Source organism: Astatotilapia calliptera, chromosome 4 (assembly GCF_900246225.1).
Source record: "Astatotilapia calliptera chromosome 4, fAstCal1.2, whole genome shotgun sequence".
In the NCBI taxonomy this organism is placed as follows: domain Eukaryota; kingdom Metazoa; phylum Chordata; class Actinopteri; order Cichliformes; family Cichlidae; genus Astatotilapia; species Astatotilapia calliptera.
This window is the reverse complement of record NC_039305.1, coordinates 24,901,002-24,921,078: the sequence shown is the minus strand read 5'-3', so window position 1 is coordinate 24,921,078 and position 20,077 is coordinate 24,901,002. Positions and strand designations below refer to the sequence as shown.

The window sequence follows — 20,077 nt, the reverse complement described above, 5'->3', positions numbered from 1 at the left end:
CGGAAGTGGGCGGAACGGGGAAAATATGCGTGTGCGTCGGCTGGGGGAGGCTCGCCGGTCTGTCTCTCGTCTGTAGCGCTCAGGTGCGCTTCATCCTCATTCAGAGGTGAAAACTTTCCGAAACCGCTACCATGGATTATAAGATATCAGCAGGCAGTCATTTATGAAAATACAGTGAAATATGTTGAAGCATCGCGGCAGAGTCGGAGGAAAGCCCGATTAAAGCCGTTAAAGTCCTCTGTGACGGTAAGAGACCTAAAACTCAGTTATGTTTTTAACTCGGTGAAACGGGAACTTAAACTTTGGATGTTTGATCATTTGTGCTGTTTTTGTGGCTATAATGTGGCATACATTGCGTCACCTGTTGGTTAGATATGATATAGCAAAGTTTTTTATACATATATTTAAAGTTTTATTTTAATAAGACCTATACATTTTCTCAAAATAGGCCAAAATAGGCTTGCCTTCTGTTACTGTTTTCAAATTGAAACTTTTACTCTGAAACATAGCCTGTAAGATGGTAAATGGCCTGTATTTATATAGTGCTTTTCTAGTCCCTAAGGACCCCAAAGCGCTTTACATATCCAGTCATCCACCCATTCACACACTGGTGATGGCAGCTACATTGTAACCACAGCCACCCTGGGGCGCACTGACAGAGGCGAGGCTGCCGGACACTGGCGCCACCGGGCCCTCTGACCACCACCAGTAGGCAACGGGTGAAGTGTCTTGCCCAAGGACACAACGACCGAGACTGTCCAAGCCGGGGCTCGAACCGGCAACCTTCCGATTACAAGGCGAACTCCCAACTCTTGAGCCACAATCAACAAGATCGTTTATGTTCATTTTAATTTGTCCTGCTGCTGAATAATCAGAGAAGCACATATAACTTCAGTGTGCAAGCACAAAGTGAAGTCATGTTTTAACAACAGCCCTTAAACTGAAACTCTTTGTGCCTCATTCGTACAAATTCATGTGTCCCAGTCTGATCCCCTAGTTGTGAAGTACTTCCACTCCACCAGTCAACCTGGTGGAGTGGAAGTACTGAAGACCCAGGCAAATATGTTGCATTACTTCCTGGGGGATCTGAAATGTTAGTCATCAAATGTTTCCATACAGCCACAGCAAACTCACAAACCGGAAAGACTTTTGCAAAATATGCCGCACTCTGCTCTCTTGGCCACAGTACAGAGAGGTAAGAAAAAACCCCCAGTTTGAGACATGAAATAAAACCACAGTGAATCTACTGTATACTTTCTGTTTATGGTCAGACTGGAGCATCTTACTCTCTAGCCTGCTTACATAACCGCTGTTTGCTAGACTGCAGGTTGAACATGTGCAAACACTTTTTCTTGTTTTGCCTTATCTTCAGGCAGACTCAAGAAAAAAGTAGAAGAAAAAGAAAACGCAAACAAACACTACGGCTCTCTAAATGACTCCTCAGCACTTTCCATAGCTGATGTAAGGCACAGTAAACAAACTGGGGAAACTGTACCAACAACAGTAGCTACTTTTACCTCTATAGTCCCGCATCCATGTATATAGACAGTGCAGGTACTGTGCGAGCTGTGATGTGCGACGTGATGTGTCACTCAGATGTCATCGTGGTCAAAGGCCCCAGGTGTTGTCCTCAGGTAGCACCAACCAGGGGAGTATTTGCTTTCAGACAAGGACAGCCACCAATGCTCAGCCCTGGGTCTGAGTGTCTCGCTTTCACAAAGATGCTTTTGATATCATAAGCTCAGGACAGCGATGCAAATCAAAACGGCACCGAGATCAGTTTTAACCTGGAGGGCGGTGAAAAGAGAGGATGGACAGAAAGTGGCACTGAAAACGACCTGCTGAGTGAAGAGGAGGGGGAATTTCAGACGGTGCCCAAAGTTAAAAACAAAAAACTGCAAGACAGATTTTCATGCACAAAAAAGTGACTGACTGTAATGATGCAAAGCCAATGGAATTGATAATGAACCATCATTACAGCGGTGGTGATGGATTTTCATCTTCATGCGGATGATGGGAGCGGATTCGAGTTTATTAGCAGGAAAGAATCCTGGCTCTTCCATGCGATCTGGCCTTCCATTCTTCCACTAATTAGATTGATGCGTCTGTTGCCTCGCGTGCTGGAAAACTCCATTCAGAATGAATAAAACCGTGTCACATAATCGTGGGTAAAAAAGATGAACAAAGGGGAGAATAGTGCAAGGCACAAAAATAAATGCTTCGAGGCATTTTCATCTAGTCTGTACAGGAATAGTAACTCTTATCCATTTATCCACCCACACAACACAAGTACTTTTGCTCAGTACTTCAAGTCAGCATCAATTTTTTTCTGTAACGTTGAAAAAGTCTGACTGTGTGTTCTTCTTTTGTTTCCCTCTTTGTATTTCTCACCTTATTCTTTAATCAAGGTTTCCACTGACTTTTATCTTTTACTACTCTCTCCTCTCTATCTGTCTCTAAAGCTGGACTCTTAAACTCTTTTTTTTCCCCTCCAGCCTTTCACACTATCTCTCCAACCTTTTCTTCAACCATCCCCTGTTCCCACGTAGCTCACATCCTCTCCTGCTCTCGCCTGTCCTCTTTCAGACCTTTACTTTCTTCTCTTGTCATGTCTGTATCCATGAGGAACCCACCACAGCGCCGGCGCTCTCTAGGTCCCGTCTCGCCCAAACGCATCTACAGAAACCTGTCCTTCAGACTCAGGGGGGGTGGAGAGTCATCTGTTGCCGCCGACTTGGATGCGCCTAAACGCCCCAGCAAGTCTGCAGATGCTGTAAGATATCCAGGTGTCATTCTGAAAGGGAGCTTTGGTCACGTTGACTGAAATGTCATCTGCCTTGGTTTCTGTTATGGTTAAAAACTATGAGATCTCTACTTGACATTACACGCTATCTCTGTGTCACTAACCTCCTGAGACCTGACAATACATTTTGTGGACACGTGTCTCTCAAGGGTATTCCAATAGGCGAGCAGACTCATTGTTAGATGTCTCACGTGTGAGGCTGTCACCATCGTCAAACTGACTCCTACTGTAGTTTGACAGCCACATTTTATGGGAGCAAGAGATAAAAAAAAAAATCAAAGCTAGTTTCAGAAAATAAATCAGTCCTCTGTGACAAAGCATTGTAAGCTTTAAAGCCGACCTATTCGGTTTATCTTATTTCCTGTCATATATTCTGTCATATATGTTATTCATATATTAAATGGTAGATTCGCATACTAAACGTGGTTGTAGTCAGCATATGTCAACAATACAGAAAATACCCCAACAATGAAACGACTATGAGCAAACACTTGGCGACAGTGGAAAGGAAAAACTCCCTTTTAACAGGAGGAAACCTCTTGCAGAAATAGCCTCTGGTTGGGTATTTTAAAACACATTTCTCTTTCTGTTACTGGCTCTGTGTGGCGGCACAAAGAGAGGCACACAGCTATAGCTGTGAGCGCAGAAGCCCGCAACGTCTGCTCTTCATCCCTTCTATTTACGAACCGAGCGGCTGCACAAAAGCTAAATATATAGTAACGACTGATTACTTTGAACTGTGAACTGTGCATGCGTTGTCATGTATGCAGTGCATGGGCAGTTACCTGAAGCTTGCGATTAGTTTATTTAGGGATTGGTTAATTGATTTTCTTGATTGGCTCACAGCCCTGACACACACTGGCAGTTGCTCATAGTTTGATCTCCTAGGTCCCTTTCAAATATTTTTGAGCTTGTTGAGTATGTGTCAAAACACTGTGTGTGCAGGTAAAAATTTATAGTTTTAACATCTGCTTTAAAAAAAAATCAAAACAAAACAAAAAAACTGAATTCTTGAAGTTCAGCATTAAAATTTTCCAGTCTTCTTTTATTTTATTGAGAAATTCCCTAACGTCCACTACACAGGGCATTACATTACACTGGGAAAAAATGCTTTCAGAAAAGGAAATCACTCTCAAGCACCCTCTGTTATATAGAGCTGCTCCTGCTGCTGCTTCATATAATAATAAGAGCAATTCACAAACTTTCCTGGTCTCAGGAGGCTCCTGTATAAAGCATCAGTCGAGGCACCTTTGGTTTATGATTTGATTTGTGTCCGATATCATTCTCCCTTTTAACGCTCCCTTCTCTTTACTGCGGGAAATAAATCTCTCTATCCTTCTTAACCCTCTTTCTCTTTCTCTATCTCGTTCCTCCACCTGCCTACCCTCCCGCGGCCCTGCACCCTTTCTCCTGCTCCCCATCAGTACAAGACCCTGTGGGAGGCAGTGGAAAATGAGGATACACTGGCTGTACAAAGCCTTCTGTCCAGAGACCGCAGCAGCGGTGGAGGAGGCGGAGGCGTATGGGAGAAAGGAGAGAAAAAAGACAGGGACTGGGAGAGGGACCGGGAGAAAGGGGTGAACAGAGTGAGTGAACAGGGGCTGGTCCCCCTGGATGTGGCTGCCCTTACCCACAATTCCCCGCTGCTTCATGTACTGACAAAGGCAGGAGCCAGACACAACCCTGTTTGTAAGTCTTTTCATGTAAAATGTCAAAAGTAATGGTGTAAAATCAGATTCTGTACGGCTTGACTTTAATTCAGATTATGCCCTTTGTCTTGCTTCGTGTGCTCGTCCTGTGCCTCTCAGTGTGCCGACCAGCGGAGTGGGCACTCAAGCTGGACGCTCTGGTGGCCTTGGCAGATAAACGGACAGAAGAGAGGAAGACGGAGTTAGCGAAAAAGGCCGGGGCAGGCCCTCAGGCACAGGCTGATCTTCAGAGGCACATCCAGCTCTGGAGGCTGCGGCAGCAGCTGTACTATCGGATGAGAGAGAACTTCCAGAACACAGGTCAGCGGTCAGCTTGTGGTATTTCACTGTTTCGCTGCTTAGCACTCAAACTCAGATCAGTTTTCTTTCTGTTTTCAGTGAACTCTCGCTCGTTTTTCCCCCTCATTCTTTATTTCTGCTCTCATAATAAAACTTTTTCTGCAGCCAGCGCAGTACTTTCCTGCCAATTTAACTCTACAAAGCCACCCGCCACTGCTGACAAGACGGCAGTGATCAAGTCTTCAACTCAACATCTTGCTTAAGTTTTACTAAAACTCTCCCTCTAGCCTCTTTCATCTCATCCAACATTCAGCAGACTGCCGTATCATCAGCCTTTCAAATCCTCTCCTTCCCTGCACTCCCTCCACTGGCTGCCTGTATCAAATAAACCCTCACAGCTGTAGATTTCAATAGAAATTCACACGTGCAAAAACCTTCAAGACTTCGGCAAATCATGCGTCGACGCATCAGGCAACTTACCATCCTCTGCACCACCTGTTCAACAAGCCTTTTCCTCTTGGCTCTCTGTTGGGCTAATTTTTTTTGTCTTATTTTTTTCAGATTTATATTGCAATGTTCCCCGCTGTACCAACTTTAACAGCTCTTTATAAACGTCTCTCCTTAGCTCTCGTTTCATTTCTCTTTCAAGCACAGCCAATTCTCTCTCTGACTGTTTTATTATCGCAGCGTTATTGTAAGGGCAGCCAGGCCCCGGCGCTTGTTTTCATGTGCAGTGAAATTAAACTCACTCTTATTGTAAATCTCGCTGGGTAGGAGAGCCGGATGGCATCTTTAAATATAAAATATGGATGTGTTTTTGTCTGACGACTGTGACTTACTTATGGTAATGTTTTCACTCAAGATTACATCTTAGGCTGAAGAAACGGAAACACAATTAGATTTAATCATCAAACTCTGGCAGCGTTTTAAGGTACATAATTGTGATAATAAAAAGCTCCAAGATTGTCTTGAAACAACACAGAGTCTGCAGGGAATACAATTTTCAACCCTGTAAAGCCTGAGCCATGAAATAATGGCCCCAAAATTCAAAGTTTTTGAATCTGGAATGTTTATTCAAGCATCATTTTTCACAAAATCTGGTGTTTTTGTGCAATTTATTTAGGTTTTTCAGGAGAAAGATTTGATGATGATGTAAATAAATAGCGCACAAATACACAAAATTTGTAAGTGTATTTACTGCATACAGTAATTTATTTATTTTTCTGTTTTTAATACAGTTTAATTCACTTTGTCTTGTTGGCCCTTGTGCTGCTGTAACATGTGAATTTCCCCAGTGTGGGATTAATAAAGTCTGTCTATGGTACAGTTGGCCCTGCAGGGTTGACATCAGTCTGGAACAGTCTGATTGCATATCATTTTTCAGTAGCCAGCTGCTAATGCAGTGCTCGTTTTTAACCTTTCTTTAACTGTTGGCAAACCCAGTCAGATGGTTAAAGATTAAATGCTTGGTTGTGGCGCTAAAAAGCACCAGTGTGGGAATAAAAGCCATGGAGAAATAGCTTTTATGTTTAAGAGAATAATAGCCGTTACTGTATCTATCTCCTTTTCTGTTAGTGTGTGCCCTGCCACCAGCTGACCTCACCATAGGCCGAGGTCAGACATCAGTCTGTGGTTGCCGTGATCACCTATTTAAGAAAACCTTAGCTGAGCTAGTGTAAAATAATATGTAGTCTTTCTAAGATAGAGGACAAATATACTAGTGGTTATCAGTGATATCTGTTGGATGTGATAAATTTTCCGGAGTTTATTTGTGTGTGTGTGTTTTTTTTGTCATCAAGTTTACTGCAGTGTGATATTCTGTAAAACTCAGTGCAGTACTTTGGCTGTCTGCATTTGTTCTGTTATTTACTCGTGCTCATTTTAACCCGATTTTTATCTTTTCAATGTTCCACGCAGAGCTCCCGGGCTCCCCCAGTCATGTGTCCATCCTGGTGACGAGCACATCCTCTCTGTTTGTGACAATCAAAGAGCCAGAGGGGGACATGGTGGGGCTCATCACCCGCTACAGAGGTAGGGAGAGAACCAGGCAAGAAGACTTTCATGGAGGATTGGTTGAATGGATGGGTAGATAAAAGGGTCAGTTAGATGTGGGGCAGAAAATGGATCGATTCATGATGGATAGATAAGGAAATTAATGGAGTATAGACTTTACTGGTGCAATTTAATCAAAGTCTTGAAAGTAATTTAAGCCGGCTGACACAGTATCTAGTTTGGGCTGTTTTTGCTGGTCGGTTTTATAGACGTATAAATGTCATGCTTCGCGGCCAAGAATAGATTAAGCCCAGATGCAGCAAGTTCCTAAACCTGTAAACACTCACGTCCTTAAGTTATCCCTCACGAGGGGTTTTGAGCAAAGCCAGAGAATAATCTATCTGTGGGATTGTTTTGCATTCACAGTCGAATGGAGCACCTCGGCCAGCTTCAAACGCATCCTCGGCACGGCCCAAGTTATAGAGACCAAGAACCCCTCCTACGTTATCAAGGGGCTGACGGCAGTAAGTCGCCCACAGTCACACGTATTCACAACCACAGATAACAGCTGCAAATGCACAGATGCTGCAGACACGCACAGAAACTGACACCTGTAATTTCTCAGAGGCACATAATCAAGCAGACGGGTATAAAACACGTGCTGCAGCTCTGCACCCACACACACTGTGTTTATTGCTCCTCCATCACTATCTTCTGCACTGAACCACCTCTCATAAGAGTACACTTATCAGCAGGCTCACTTTAACCAGATGAATTAATAATGAGAGCGCCGTATGGCTTCTTGGTTAATGCTCGGTGATAATTTGGCAGGTCTGCTGTTTCTCCAAACACAGGGAGTGCATTACTTCGTGAGAGTGAGCGCCTACAACGTGAAAGGATGGGGCCCGCCTCAGTGCTCCACTCCAGCCAGCGCTGCCCCCTCCAGTGAGTGTGCAGAACTACACAACTTTGATGAATGTGGATTTTGAAGCTTCGAAAGAGCTCCATTCTTTCCCTCTTTGTCCCAGTGTAATAGAATTACTTAGCTGACATTAAGCTTGATGTGAAAGAAGTCCAATCCTCTCGTGGCTTGTAGATTAATGAGTTATTAAAACGTGGAGACTTAAAGACGGCAACACGAGTCAATGGGCCTTGCAGCCGTGCCGCTTTGACTTTGAATTTTTGGCTCGTAATCTTTCTTGGACGCCACCCACCCCTATCGCTGGGCTTACTTGCTGTTACTTTCTACTTCTAACAAAAGCCAGAGCTGCCAAGCAAGGATTTGTAATGGGGAATAAAGGCTGAAAATATTGATGTCAAAGCAAACACTGGTCAGTAAACAATCACAGCCAGAGTGTAATAGATTGCCCAATTTATCGTAAAGGAGATTTGTTGTGCTTTTCCTTATTTTCTGTCACATATGCTGTTACAGTAGACAGTATATCATATCAATCATGATAAGAAATCCCTCTGAACCCAAAACTCAGGCTTCAGGCAGTTTCTTTCTATACGTTACTATATAATGTCAACATGCACACACACAGGTGGGTGCAGAATCCCCATCCGCCTGCTGTTAATACCTTGAGATTGAGGGGCTTCACTAAGACCCAGTATAAGATCAGTAGGAATTATTCTGTCAACCTTGAGATGGAAGTGAGCGGAAATTAAATAAATAAATAAAGATTCACTTTAAAAACACACACACACGCAAAAGATCCCCAGCTTAAATAGATACATGATTCGAGCGAGTCACAATGAATCAACTTCAATTTCAACTTTCACAGCATACAGACGGTCTCTCATGGAGACGCTGTCGCTTCCTAATCACCAAAAGATTAAAAAAAAAAAAAAAAAAAAAAAGCGGCACTCAGGAGTCGCTTGCAAATGATTTCTTGCTGTCTTAGCTGATTTTCCTAATTGCATAGAAGTGAAAGCCACAATCTGCTTCTCTCTGCCTGTCCTGTGCAGGTTGGAGAGAGTGCGCTGGTGTAAAGTCACAGCTCAGAAATCACGAGGCCCTCGTGAGGAAGCTGCTGGAAGATGCCAAGGAGTCGCATCTTAGAGGATATTGCATAGGTAACGTGAGACCTCTGGTTTTTTTATGCTTTGGTGAATTGGGTCCAAGTGCACATGTTGTTGCCGTTGTGTGTGTGTAATTATACTTGCACAAAATTGAGCTTTTATTGAAATTCTTATGTGTTGTATTTTCGTGGCTCAAGAGTTAGGAGTTCGCCTTGTAATCGGAAGGTTGCCAGTTCGAGCCCCAGCTTGGACAGTCTCGGGCGTTGTGTCCTTGGGCAAGACACTTCACTTGTTGCCTACTGGTGGTGGTCAGAGGGCCCGGTGGCGTCAGTCTGTCAGTGCGTCCCAGGGCAGCTCTGGCTACAATGTAGCTTGCCATCACCAGTGTGTGAATGGGTTGATGACTGGATGTTTAGAGCGCTTTGGGGTCCTTAGGGACTACTAAAGTGCTATACAAATACAGACCATTTACCATCTGAGGGGTTCTACCTGTTCAGGGACTTTCTTACATTTTGTCCCATGCCAGTATTTAATATCTAAAGAAAATATTAATTCTGTGTTCTTTAACTGTGGTGGTTTACATGTTCAAAGTAGCTGTGTTTTCCGTTCAAGATGTGTGCAAACAGTCAGAAAATCAGATTATTTGCACAAGCCTTTAATGTGCATACTCGACAACATTTTATTTCTACTTCTCACCATTTATATCAGCAGCATGCGCTACAGATGTCAGCTCCTTTAAATACAAAGAGAAAAGTCTTTTCCCTGCCTTCACCCAGTCAAGTGTCGTGCGTGCACAGTGAATGTATTTTGGGAGATAAAATGAATTTCATCCAGTCTGATCCTCCTCGCCTCCTCTCCACAGAGAGCTCGAAGCCCCAGAGTCCCAGCAAGCGTCTGTCAGTGTCTCGAGGCATCAAACAACTGTTCCAGTCCGCCACCAAGTTTGTTCGTTTCCTACAGAGGTAGCGCTCAGTCTCTCTTACCTATCCCACTGTGCCCTGAGGGTATCACAAGTAATGGATTAAATGCAATCCCATTAGAGCAGCATAGGCTGCAAAGTTGAAAAGCCTTATCTCTTACTGTTATTGCAGAGAACAGTAGTCACATTAGAGCCACTGTAGCTGTTAGTAAAAAGGTCTTTTGAACAGAACGATGGCTGTAATCACTGGACTGTGGCAAGTGGCAGGTGACTGATAAATCCTTCATCCTCCCACAAGCGATCCGTCGACCACACTCACCACATCAGAAGCTAGCAAAGTACAAAAGATCGTGCTGCATGATTATGTTCATGAATATGAACCACAGTGAAGGTTAAAAAAAAAAAGAAAACTTTGGTAGTGAACAGAGAGAAGTTGACTGTGTTTGGACCCCTGAGTAATTTTAAAAAAAAGAGACCACGTTTCCTACTGGACTGTCATGTTGGTCTATGAAACCAGCCTCTGTGCTTTTGCTTTACTTGAGGGATTATAAGCTGCTTTGACAGTAATAAGTGTTTGAAAATCCACTGGGTGATTCAAAAAATAAATTGCTGTCAAGCCACAAAATTGATCTTTTTCAGCTATAAACTTTCCCCCCGGAGGCATTGCTTTTTATTGTTTCTTGTAATTTTGCGGTCCGCGGTGACTTGTGAAATTGAAAGCAGCGTGTGCACTTTTTCTGACGATATCTGCGTTTTCTCAAATTGATCCGGTCAGGGGGATGTACTTGGCGACTGTGTTCTACCACAAGGATAACATCCTGGTCACAGCCGAAGATCAGATCCCACTGGTGGAGATCCAGTGCTGCTCCACCTCCATCACCCAAGACTTCCTTTGGCTTGCCAAGGTGAACTGTTACATAGCTTGTTGACTCACTGTACAAGTAATTGAATGATCACAATTCATAAATATTAAATATATTTACAGAAAATGAATCTCAGTGTGATTTTTCTGCTTAAATTGGGTGTTCGGTTTTTCTTGTAGCTGTCCTGTGCATGGCAGCAAGTGCCCTGGCTACAGCAAGGGCTTTCCTCCGCTCACTCATCTCCCTCCTCCCTCCTTCAGAACAGACACAACATTTTAAGAGCTGTTTCCCAGCTGCAGGTAGGAAGTTAAGCAGCTTATTGTTAAGATAAGAAGCACCAAAATGGGTTAATTGCTATTTTAATTACTTCTTTACATCTCTTCCTCCTCTTCCTTTCCTTATTTTTGCCATGCTTTCCTCTGTCTGGCTACACAACTGCGCCCACAGATCCCCTGTTTGGCTGAATTAATCTCCAATGCACTTATACTTTTTAATCCTTGGTTTCTCTTGTCCACCTCTCTGATGTCAGTCTTCTCTGGGAGCAGTGGACCTGGGCCAGATCTACTATGAACCCCTGAAGGATCGGCAGGGCAACGTACTGCTAGTCACTCTGAAGGAATTTCCAAACACTCCCAGGTAAGAAAAGGTCAAAGAAAAAGGGCAGAGAGCACCAAAAGGGCTTTAAACTAATTGGGCAAATACAATTTGGAAAAGTTAGAACCCTGGAAAATGTAAATAAGGGCAGAATGCAAGAATATGAAAATCCCATAAACCCATACTGAATACGTGAGAAGACACAGGAAACATATTTGTTTAAACTGAGACATTTTGACAGGGGTGGGAAAGTAAAAAGAAATGTTTGGAGGAACATTTTGCAATTAATTAGGTTAAATAGTAACAGGTCAGTAACACGACTGGGTATAAAAAGAGCATCTTAAAGAGGCAGAGTTTCTCAGTAAAGATGGGAATGTAGTCAGCATTCTGTAAAAAACTGTATCTGGAAATTATGAAAAGAAATCTGAATAATGTTCTGAAATTAAAATGCAAAGACTTTGATGATCTCATATTATGTTCTGTATATTATTAGAGAATATGGAGAAATCTCTGTGTGTAAGGGACAAGACTGAAAATCTGCCCTCAGGCAACACTGCATGAAAAACAGATGTGATTCGTCATGGAAATCACTGCATAAGCTCAGGAACACTTCCATAAATCACTGTCTGTGAACGCACTTGGCGTCCACACAATTCAGGTTAAAGCTCTATCATGCAAAAAGAAGCCGTATTTGAAAATGATTCTGAAATGCCTCTGTCTACTCTGGCACAAAGCTCATTTGAAATAGACGGAGACAACGCGAAAAAACTGTTCTGCTGTCAGGTGAAGGTGGTGAAAAGCAAAAATCTTTTTTGGAGAACGTGGACACAACATCCTCTGGACTAAAGAGCAGAGGCACCATCAGCACTCGGATCAAACGCCTGCATGTCTGATGGCATTAGTTTGCATCAGTGCTGATGGAATTGACAGTTTGCACCATATATAAAAGGTTTTAGAGGAATGTGCAGTGTGCTCTGGTCCAAATTATGTCTTTTTCAGGTAAAGGCTAAACCACATACTGCATTTATTATAACAGCATGGCTTCATAGTAGAAGTGCTAAACTATCCTGTCTGGCTGTCCAGGCTTTTCACCTGCTGAAACCATCTGGCACGTCATGAAATCATAGTTTCAGAATTTACCAGGAAAAAAAACTTCTATCACACTATCACAACAAAAATGACCTTTGTTTGCAGTCGGTGGTAGCGTAATTAGGTGTCAAGCTGGGCATGTTTGGAAGTCATGCTGTACAATATCTTTGGGTTATACAGCCTGTCAGCTGGTTGTTGGTGGGGTACTGGCTTTGCTATTCTTGATGAATCGACCTTTTCTTTGGTGGTTCCACGTGATTGCATTTCATTTTTCCCTGGCTTGTCTGCTCTAGCCCCCCCGACCCCCCGCTCCACTGGATGCCTCTGGCACGCCTGGAAAAGAACCGCAGCAGAACGCCTCTGCTGCCTGAGCCCACCGCCATGGACATGCTCGCTGAGCAGCTCAAGGTGAGGAGAGGAAAACAGTCGCACCCAGCAGCGGCTTTCAACAATAGCGCATTGGGCGCTGAGTTTTACTGAGCCACTAGTTTACCTCCTGTGCTGCTAACCCTGAAAAAGCACTGAAATTAATTTGGGATCCCCAAACTGAATTAGCTAACAACACATAGTGAGGCAGGGGGAAATAAGTCTCATAAGCTTTACATCCTATTAACAGATCTTAACATTTCGCTCTCTTTTGCACCGTATCTCTTTGTCTCTGTTCTCCAGGAGAAGCTGTCCTTTCACAGGCACAGCCTCCAGTGGGCCCAGCCGGGTCTGTATGTGGGCATCCTGAAACTGTGTAGCTCGGTGGAACAGATCAGGGTGCTGGTGCCTCAGAGGTTGCCCAGTTTACTCTGCCACACACGGGTTCGGCACAACGCGCACGTGACCAGGTAACGTAACTTGACCAGGTGATATCTGTGTCAGTCCCTTGATAGACTATGTTGACGTTCATCAGGTTATTGCAGTATTTTTACAACTTTATCTGGAAAACAACCGTCGAAAAAGATATACTATTTTAAATGATCTGCACAAACAAGTGCAGTATCTATACAAATGTTAGGGCTTCAACAGGCAGTGATACTGGATTGTTTTTGGACCTCTCTCCTTACTTATTATGCCCGTTTTGTTGACTGTGTTTTTACTGTGTGGCAGAGAGGAGTGGACGTGGCTTCAGAGTCATGTTTACACTGCAGCCAATGGCGGTGTTCAGAGTCTGTTGGACGCTGAGGACGAGAGCACGATGGAGAGCAGCAGTATGGAGGAATTCGTCAGGTCTCTGAGAGCAGCAGTCACACATCTCCTGACGAAGCTCAACATCCCCCTCTACAGGGTAAACACTACTTTCCAGCCACCTCATATTTACCTGAAACACCTGAAATTCTCTGTCAGACTATTATGAAGAGAAATAATCTTTTAAACTGATTTTCTTTGTTCGCTTTATGTTGTTTTATCAGCACTAGCTCTTGATCCAGCGGAAGGATTTTCTGTTTCTCATCTGTATTTGAATAATTGTGTTTCTCACAGGCGTATCAGTACGGCGTGTACACCCAGGAGTTGCTTCAGTTTGGGGATAACCTGTCAATGCTGCTGCTGCTGCCTCCCAGTGAGGACTTCAGCTCCAGTTACTGGCCTCTGGTGGGGACCAAGGAGCCCGGCCTCACCATGCCTCTGCAGATCTTTGAGCTGGGTAAGTGGAAAACTATATATCCAGTGGATCTATTTAACAATGGTAGCGCAGAGTGTTTCAGTGATGAGAAAAGGGACCCAGAAACGGCGAGCTAGACTGACACATACCGTCTAAATGAGACTACAGTTTTAAATGTTAAATAAATCCCTGCAAAGATATGCAGAAAGCACACTGAGGCACAATGTCTAATGCAGTTCACTGTTCTCCTCTCATTAAAGCTAGAGTAGAGTGCACTGATAAATTCTGTGGCTTTTTCCTCCTGGCTTTGATGAAGTCATTTGTCTTTCCTCTCCTCTCTGGCTTGTAACCCAGTTCACTTCTGGACATATGAGCGGGATTTCCTCTCACAGTACTGTCAGGCCTGGGTAAGGCTGGAGCTGGACACTCACCTTGCCCAGCAGGCTCTACGGGAAGCGCTGGAGACCAAAGAGGTGCAGGAAGCCCGGGAGCGGCTGAACCACATCAGTGGGCTTTCACAGGTGAGATCCTGTGACACGTGGTTTATATTTGCTTCCACTGTTGCCAAATCCACATTTCAGTTGACTTAATTATATTAAAAAAAGTAAAGTAAAGATTTCATAATGAAAGTGAATTAGAGACAAACGCTTTACTGTCTCTACTGCCTGTTTTTTATGTTTCATTAGCGTCTGGATGTGGTCTGGAGGGATGCCCGCTGGATTATGGACTGTCTACAGTGTGTTCGGTCCAAACAGTGGGTGGGGGCGGTGCCTTTAGGCCTGGTGATGGGAGGAGACCCACCACCATGTCCTGATGGTGAGGAAGAGGAGAGTTTGACTGTCCGATTGTCATGGCCCCATCGATTAGCACAGAGAGCCATTACAGGTACTGCAGTCATGCTAGTGTACACATGTAGCACTGAATACACAAAAACATTATTTAACATGAATTTAATTACTTATTTACATAATTTTAAAATCTGTTGACTTTCCCCTATAATGGCCTTTAAAGTTTGCATGTTAAATGTAAAAGTTGTGACAAATGACTGGATAGATCAACTGCCTTCAAAGACCTGCTGTGGAAGAGAGCCTGAGATTGATGATAACCAATGATTGAATGTGGAGTGGTGTATAAACACATAGTGAGTGAAAAAATGTGAGTGAAGAAGACAAATTCAGAGCATCACGGGAAGCCCCAGCAGCCTAACTAAAGGAGGATTCAGGGTCACCTGATCCAGATCATTTTATTTATAAGATTAATTATATGTTTAAATCTTATTCGATCAATCTGAAAAGCAGCAGCAGAAAGCAGTTGCGGATATTTATACTTGGCAAAACAGAAAATATGTCTGCTAGTCAAAACACTTGAGGGAAAATTGAATATTACAATGAACTGTTACCATTGCACTGTCATAATAACCGCTGTTACAAGAATTAAGTGTAATTTGTAGAGCAAATGATGCTTTAAAACAAAGATAAATACTTCCTCTTTCTCGACCTTATTTTCTTCGTGCTTCTCTTTCAGAGAATTCGGGCAGTGCGACTCCGCCAAACATCGTCACCGCTGAGGTCTCAGCTCCAGCTATCCCTGCAGAGGCTGCGCTGGTGTTGATGGAGGGTGTCGTGAAGGGAGGGTACCCTGTAGACATCACCACTCAGTTGCCTGCAGACTTGGCAAGTTCTGGCCAGTCAGATTTGGGATCTGGAAATGCTTTAATGGAGTCTGGATTGAAGCCTGCTGCTGTTGCACAGCTGGAAGTGGACTATCCAACTTTGGACACACAGGAGTCCTACAGCATCACTGAAGTAATCCGGCCGATGGAGATGGCAGAGTTGGTGGACATCTTGCCAACGCTGAGTCTCATTGAGGAGGAGAACCCCTCATGCCCATCCACGCCATCAGTAATGGACATGCTAGAGAGCTTTGGACTGGACATTGGTGAAAGAAACTCCATCTTTGAGTTTGGGAATTCAGACCCAGTGGATGGAAGCAGCTGCCCTTTGTCACAAGAACAATACACGCCTGCCTCTTACGGCACGGTGAATGGCGCAGATGGTGATGCGCCTGTTTCCACAGACGTTCCTCAAGACAAAGCAGAGACTCAGAAGCTTCCCAGTAAGGGGGCGTGTCTTCCAGTAAGGAATCAAGTGGAGTGGGAGAGACCCTCTAACAGCCCATCCTGATGTCAGCTTAAACACCTGGATCCTTCAGACTTTAGTGTGAATTTACATGCAGAAAATCCAAATTTGACCCTGTGACTTAGACATTCTCCTTGTTTCCTGATCTTAAATCAGTGTTTTAAATGACAGGCAGATACAAGCTCATATCGCACACTTGTCACACCCAAGATAATGGAAAATACGGGAAATGAAAAGGAGGCTGTGTGGATTTTTTCCCTTTTTTTTGCACATTTCTTTGGCTTTAGTTTATCTTTTCTAATATAGAGTCCATTTAACCTTGTTAGGTGGAAAAATTAAGCTATATTGTTGCTGTTATGACTTGAAAACCCATTATTCACTACAGCACAAAAACATCCACGCTGCTGCTTGTCGGAGCTGTAAACAAACCCATTAAATTCCCACAATTCAGTCAAATGGAAGCATTTGCTTGGCAGATTAAGAAAAGCTGTCATACTTGCATGTGTAACTGAATAATTACGGCTGCGTTTGGTTTGGTTCGAAGCGGTTTCTCTGGTTTATTTACCACAGAGAGGCAAACTGAACGAGAGCGCTGAAAGCATATTAGAATGTAAGAACACAATAGGATATAATGGTCTTGCCTTTCAGCTCGGCGTCTTTCAATGAAAGTCAGTATATGGCCATTTTAATGAGACGCTTTTTCAAATTAAACTTCTTTGTGCGTTGCCACAGTTAATACTATTATGGAAGTGCAATATGTTAGGCATAAAATACAAATGCTTGAGTCGGTTAGCCAGCCTTGAGAGGCTGAATCAGCGTGCGACCTCATAAACGAGCTGTAGTAATGAATGTACTATTAATGAAATGACATCTAAACATCCCAAACATCCAGATAAATGAATTTAGAGGCCGTTTGTATCTCCTACATGTCCTCACTTCTAGGAGAAAATCAATGCCTGCATGTCTGATTTCAAAAGCCCCTGCACTCTCTGACAGCTGCTAATGCACTCCTGCTTGTTTGACATGTTATCTCTCTCTGTACTTGTTAAGGCTGGAAATCCATCATAGTTTAATGCAATTTCAAATCACTCAGAATGACTTCAAGCGCCCATTTGATGCTGGAAGATGGTGCACTTACACAGATTGTTAATTAAACAAAGAGGAGCGCGGAGTTTGACTTGAGATAAGCAGCTTGGTATTTTAATCGCACCCCCATCCCTTTATGATAAAACGAAGGCGTAGAAACATCAGCTTTGAACGGTATTTGGTTTAACAATACAATCTAGTGGAGCGATCTGCTGAGAATGTCCCCCCACTGATGTGTCGAAATCATTCGTCTTAAAAGAGCAGATAAAGGACTACAGCAGCGTGATGTTCAAATTCTTATTAAGATAGAGCCGGCTCTGACAAACTTTGAATAGTTACAGGTGGGATCAAAGCAGAAGTTTTTTTCCCCCTGTGTAATTTAGTGGGAAAGCATTTATGGTATTTAATGTGTATCAGAGGAAGCTTGGTCACCATACATCAGTTAGAGCACATCATTGATCTTGTGCTTTAAATGCTCAGTCTGTGTGTGAGGAGGTGAAAAGTGTTGGGATGGTGAAAAGTCATATCAGGTCGACCTGACCATACAGAGGGGAATCTGCCCCCTTTGGTAACTTGATACATTTTTAGATGGAAGAAGAGTGAACTGGTGTTTGCTCTGAAGATGATGGACCATAGATGGCTGTTTACTGACATCTAGTGGTCAAAATTATTAAAACTCTCTTCAATTTGTGGCTAATATGCGAGTTTTGGCATTCGATTCATGCTTTTCTGATGTTTACAACTGGCTGGAACATAGATGCAATGCAATAATGAATAATAAGAGAAATGTTAAGTAAAGTGAAAACAATCAAAACTATTTATCCTGTCACACTCAGATCTGCAGTTTGTTGTGTTTATCACAGCAGGGCTCACAGTAGTTACTGAAATATCTTTTGTTTCAATAAATAGCCCGCTCTTAATTTTAGTGTGCTTTAAAAATGATAACACTGGCATCAGTGTTGGTATTAACTACTGGTATTAGCTCATCTTAATGACTTGCTACTGTTTTGGTGTCATGTATTTACTGTGTAATCTGTGGCCTGCAGTTTAGGTTTCTCTTTAAGTGGCAAAAGACAAGGGAGGAAATTTTACACCACAGGGCTAACTCTGGCTTATTTAGTTATTTTCCTGTTTGTGAATAAGCACAGTCCATTTCAAATAAATCAAAATTAAATCAAAATGTTCAGAGTTTCAGATCTTTTCCAAAGCTCCATGTCCAAAAAGGTAGTTTAAAATGTAAATAAAAACAATGCAAAGATTTGCAACTTCCTGGCCCATATTTCACTCACAGTTAAACAGAGAAAACCTATTAAACACATATAAGTGTTTAAACTGAGCATTTTCAGAAAAAAGTGTGGCACTTTTGAATTTGGTGGCAGCAATACGTAGCAAAAAGTTGGGCAGAGGCAACAAAAGACTGGAAAATGAAGTCATAGTAAGAAACAGCTGGAGGAGCATTTCGCATCTAAGAGCACCTTTGGGGGGCAGAGGTTCGAATAATTTCAGAATAATGTTCCTCAGTGTAAAACTGTGAAAACTCTGAATGTTCTCATAATAACAGCACATAAAATAGAAAGTTTCAGAGAATCTGGAGAAAAATCTGCTCAAGGGACAAGGCTGAGAATCAGTAGAAGATCTCTGTGATCTTTGGACCCTCGGGCAGCACTGCATTAGAAACAGGGATGTTTCTGTCATGGAAATCACTGCATGAGCTCAGAGACGTGTCCAGAAGTCTGAAGTTCACAGAAGTCTGTGAACATAGTTCATCATGGCATCCACTAATGCAGGTTACTTTATTAAAAGAAGAAGCCATATGTGAACATGATTCAGAAACACTGTCTTCTTGGGGCCAAAGATCTAAAACAGACTGAGGCAAAGTGAAAAAAACTGTTCTGCAGTCAGAAAAAACAAAATTAAAATTTTTTTGGTGAACATGGACTACCACATCTGGACTGAAAAGAAAGGACCATCCTACTTGTCATCAGCACTCAGTTCAAAGCCTGCATCTCTGATTGTATCATGGTACATCAGCTTGCACATCTGTAAAAGCACCATATGGTCCCATCCAGATGACATGTTTTGTTGGGAAGGCCTTGCATATGGACAATCCTAAACTACATACTGCATCTATTATAACATCTTTGTAAAAGAAGACTCGGGCGCTGAACATGCTGATGAAACAAAACATATGACAAAGAAGACCCAGGACTGTAGAACAGCTAGAATCACATATCAGACAAAAAGGGGGAAACAGCTGGTCTCCTCACTTTCCAGATGTTTACAGACTAGTGCTGAAATGCTACACGATAAGGAACATGGCCCTGTCCCAATTTTTTTGAGACATGTTGCTGCCACCAAACTCAAAATGAGCTAATATTTTTCTTAATATGGTTAATTCTCCCAGTTTTAACATTTTTCTTTAATGTTTCTATTATTAATAAAAATGTTTGGAGTCTGCCAAAAGTGTGACTTTGGTCTGGAGACTGGTGAGGATAACTTAAAACACCATTAGCCCTGAACTGAAGAACTAAAGGCTTTTTGTTAGTTTCGTTACGTTAGGATATTCTAATAATTGTTAATAGACGGAAATAGTATTTCTGTCTTTTTGGTGAAATTGACGTTGATGCGTTCATTATGTGAGGATTCACTGCCATCTAGTGGTCACAGTTGAAACAACAGCGGGCGACCGTGGCTCAGGGGGTTGGGAAGCGTATCTGTAACCGGAAGGTCGTCGGTTCGATCCCTGGGCTCTCTGTCCTGGTCGTTGTGTCCTTGGGCAAGACACTTCACCCTACTTGCCTACTGGTGCTGGCCAGAGGGGCCGATGGCGCGAAATGGCAGCCTCGCTTCTGTCAGTCTGCCCCAGGGCAGCTGTGGCTACAACCGTAGCTTGCCTCCACCAGTGTATGAATGCGAGAGTGAATGAATAGTGGCATTGTAAAGCGCTTTGGGTGCCTTGAAAAGCGCTATATAAATCCAATCCATTATTATT

The 20,077-nt window shown here is 43.0% G+C and overlaps 1 protein-coding gene across 1 annotated transcript; it reads left to right on the top strand.

Annotated features, from left to right (window-relative positions):
• Positions 1-33: 33 nt before the first annotated feature.
• On the top strand, positions 34-18,234 carry LOC113021186 (ankyrin repeat and fibronectin type-III domain-containing protein 1). The gene is made up of 19 exons (XM_026165680.1): positions 34-246; positions 2,409-2,773; positions 4,228-4,492; positions 4,612-4,812; positions 6,709-6,822; positions 7,210-7,307; positions 7,638-7,728; positions 8,752-8,859; positions 9,668-9,767; positions 10,500-10,629; positions 10,767-10,886; positions 11,117-11,223; positions 12,564-12,678; positions 12,940-13,106; positions 13,369-13,546; positions 13,741-13,903; positions 14,216-14,382; positions 14,548-14,746; positions 15,386-18,234. The coding sequence occupies exons 2-19, from the start codon at positions 2,609-2,611 to the stop codon at positions 16,042-16,044; spliced, it is 3,147 nt and encodes a 1,048-aa protein (XP_026021465.1). The 5' UTR covers positions 34-246; positions 2,409-2,608; the 3' UTR covers positions 16,045-18,234.
• Positions 18,235-20,077: the final 1,843 nt, after the last annotated feature.

What these genes read in the sequence shown, in the direction of transcription:
- LOC113021186 (XM_026165680.1), top strand. Translation starts at nt 2,609, where the DNA reads ATGTCTGTATCCATGAGGAACCCACCACAGCGCCGGCGCTCTCTAGGT. An exon ending in AGAGAACTTCCAGAACACAG is followed by an intron (nt 4,813 to 6,708) that starts GTCAGCGGTCAG and finishes TGTTCCACGCAG; the next exon opens with AGCTCCCGGGCTCCCCCAGT. An exon ending in GCTCATCACCCGCTACAGAG is followed by an intron (nt 6,823 to 7,209) that starts GTAGGGAGAGAA and finishes TTGCATTCACAG; the next exon opens with TCGAATGGAGCACCTCGGCC.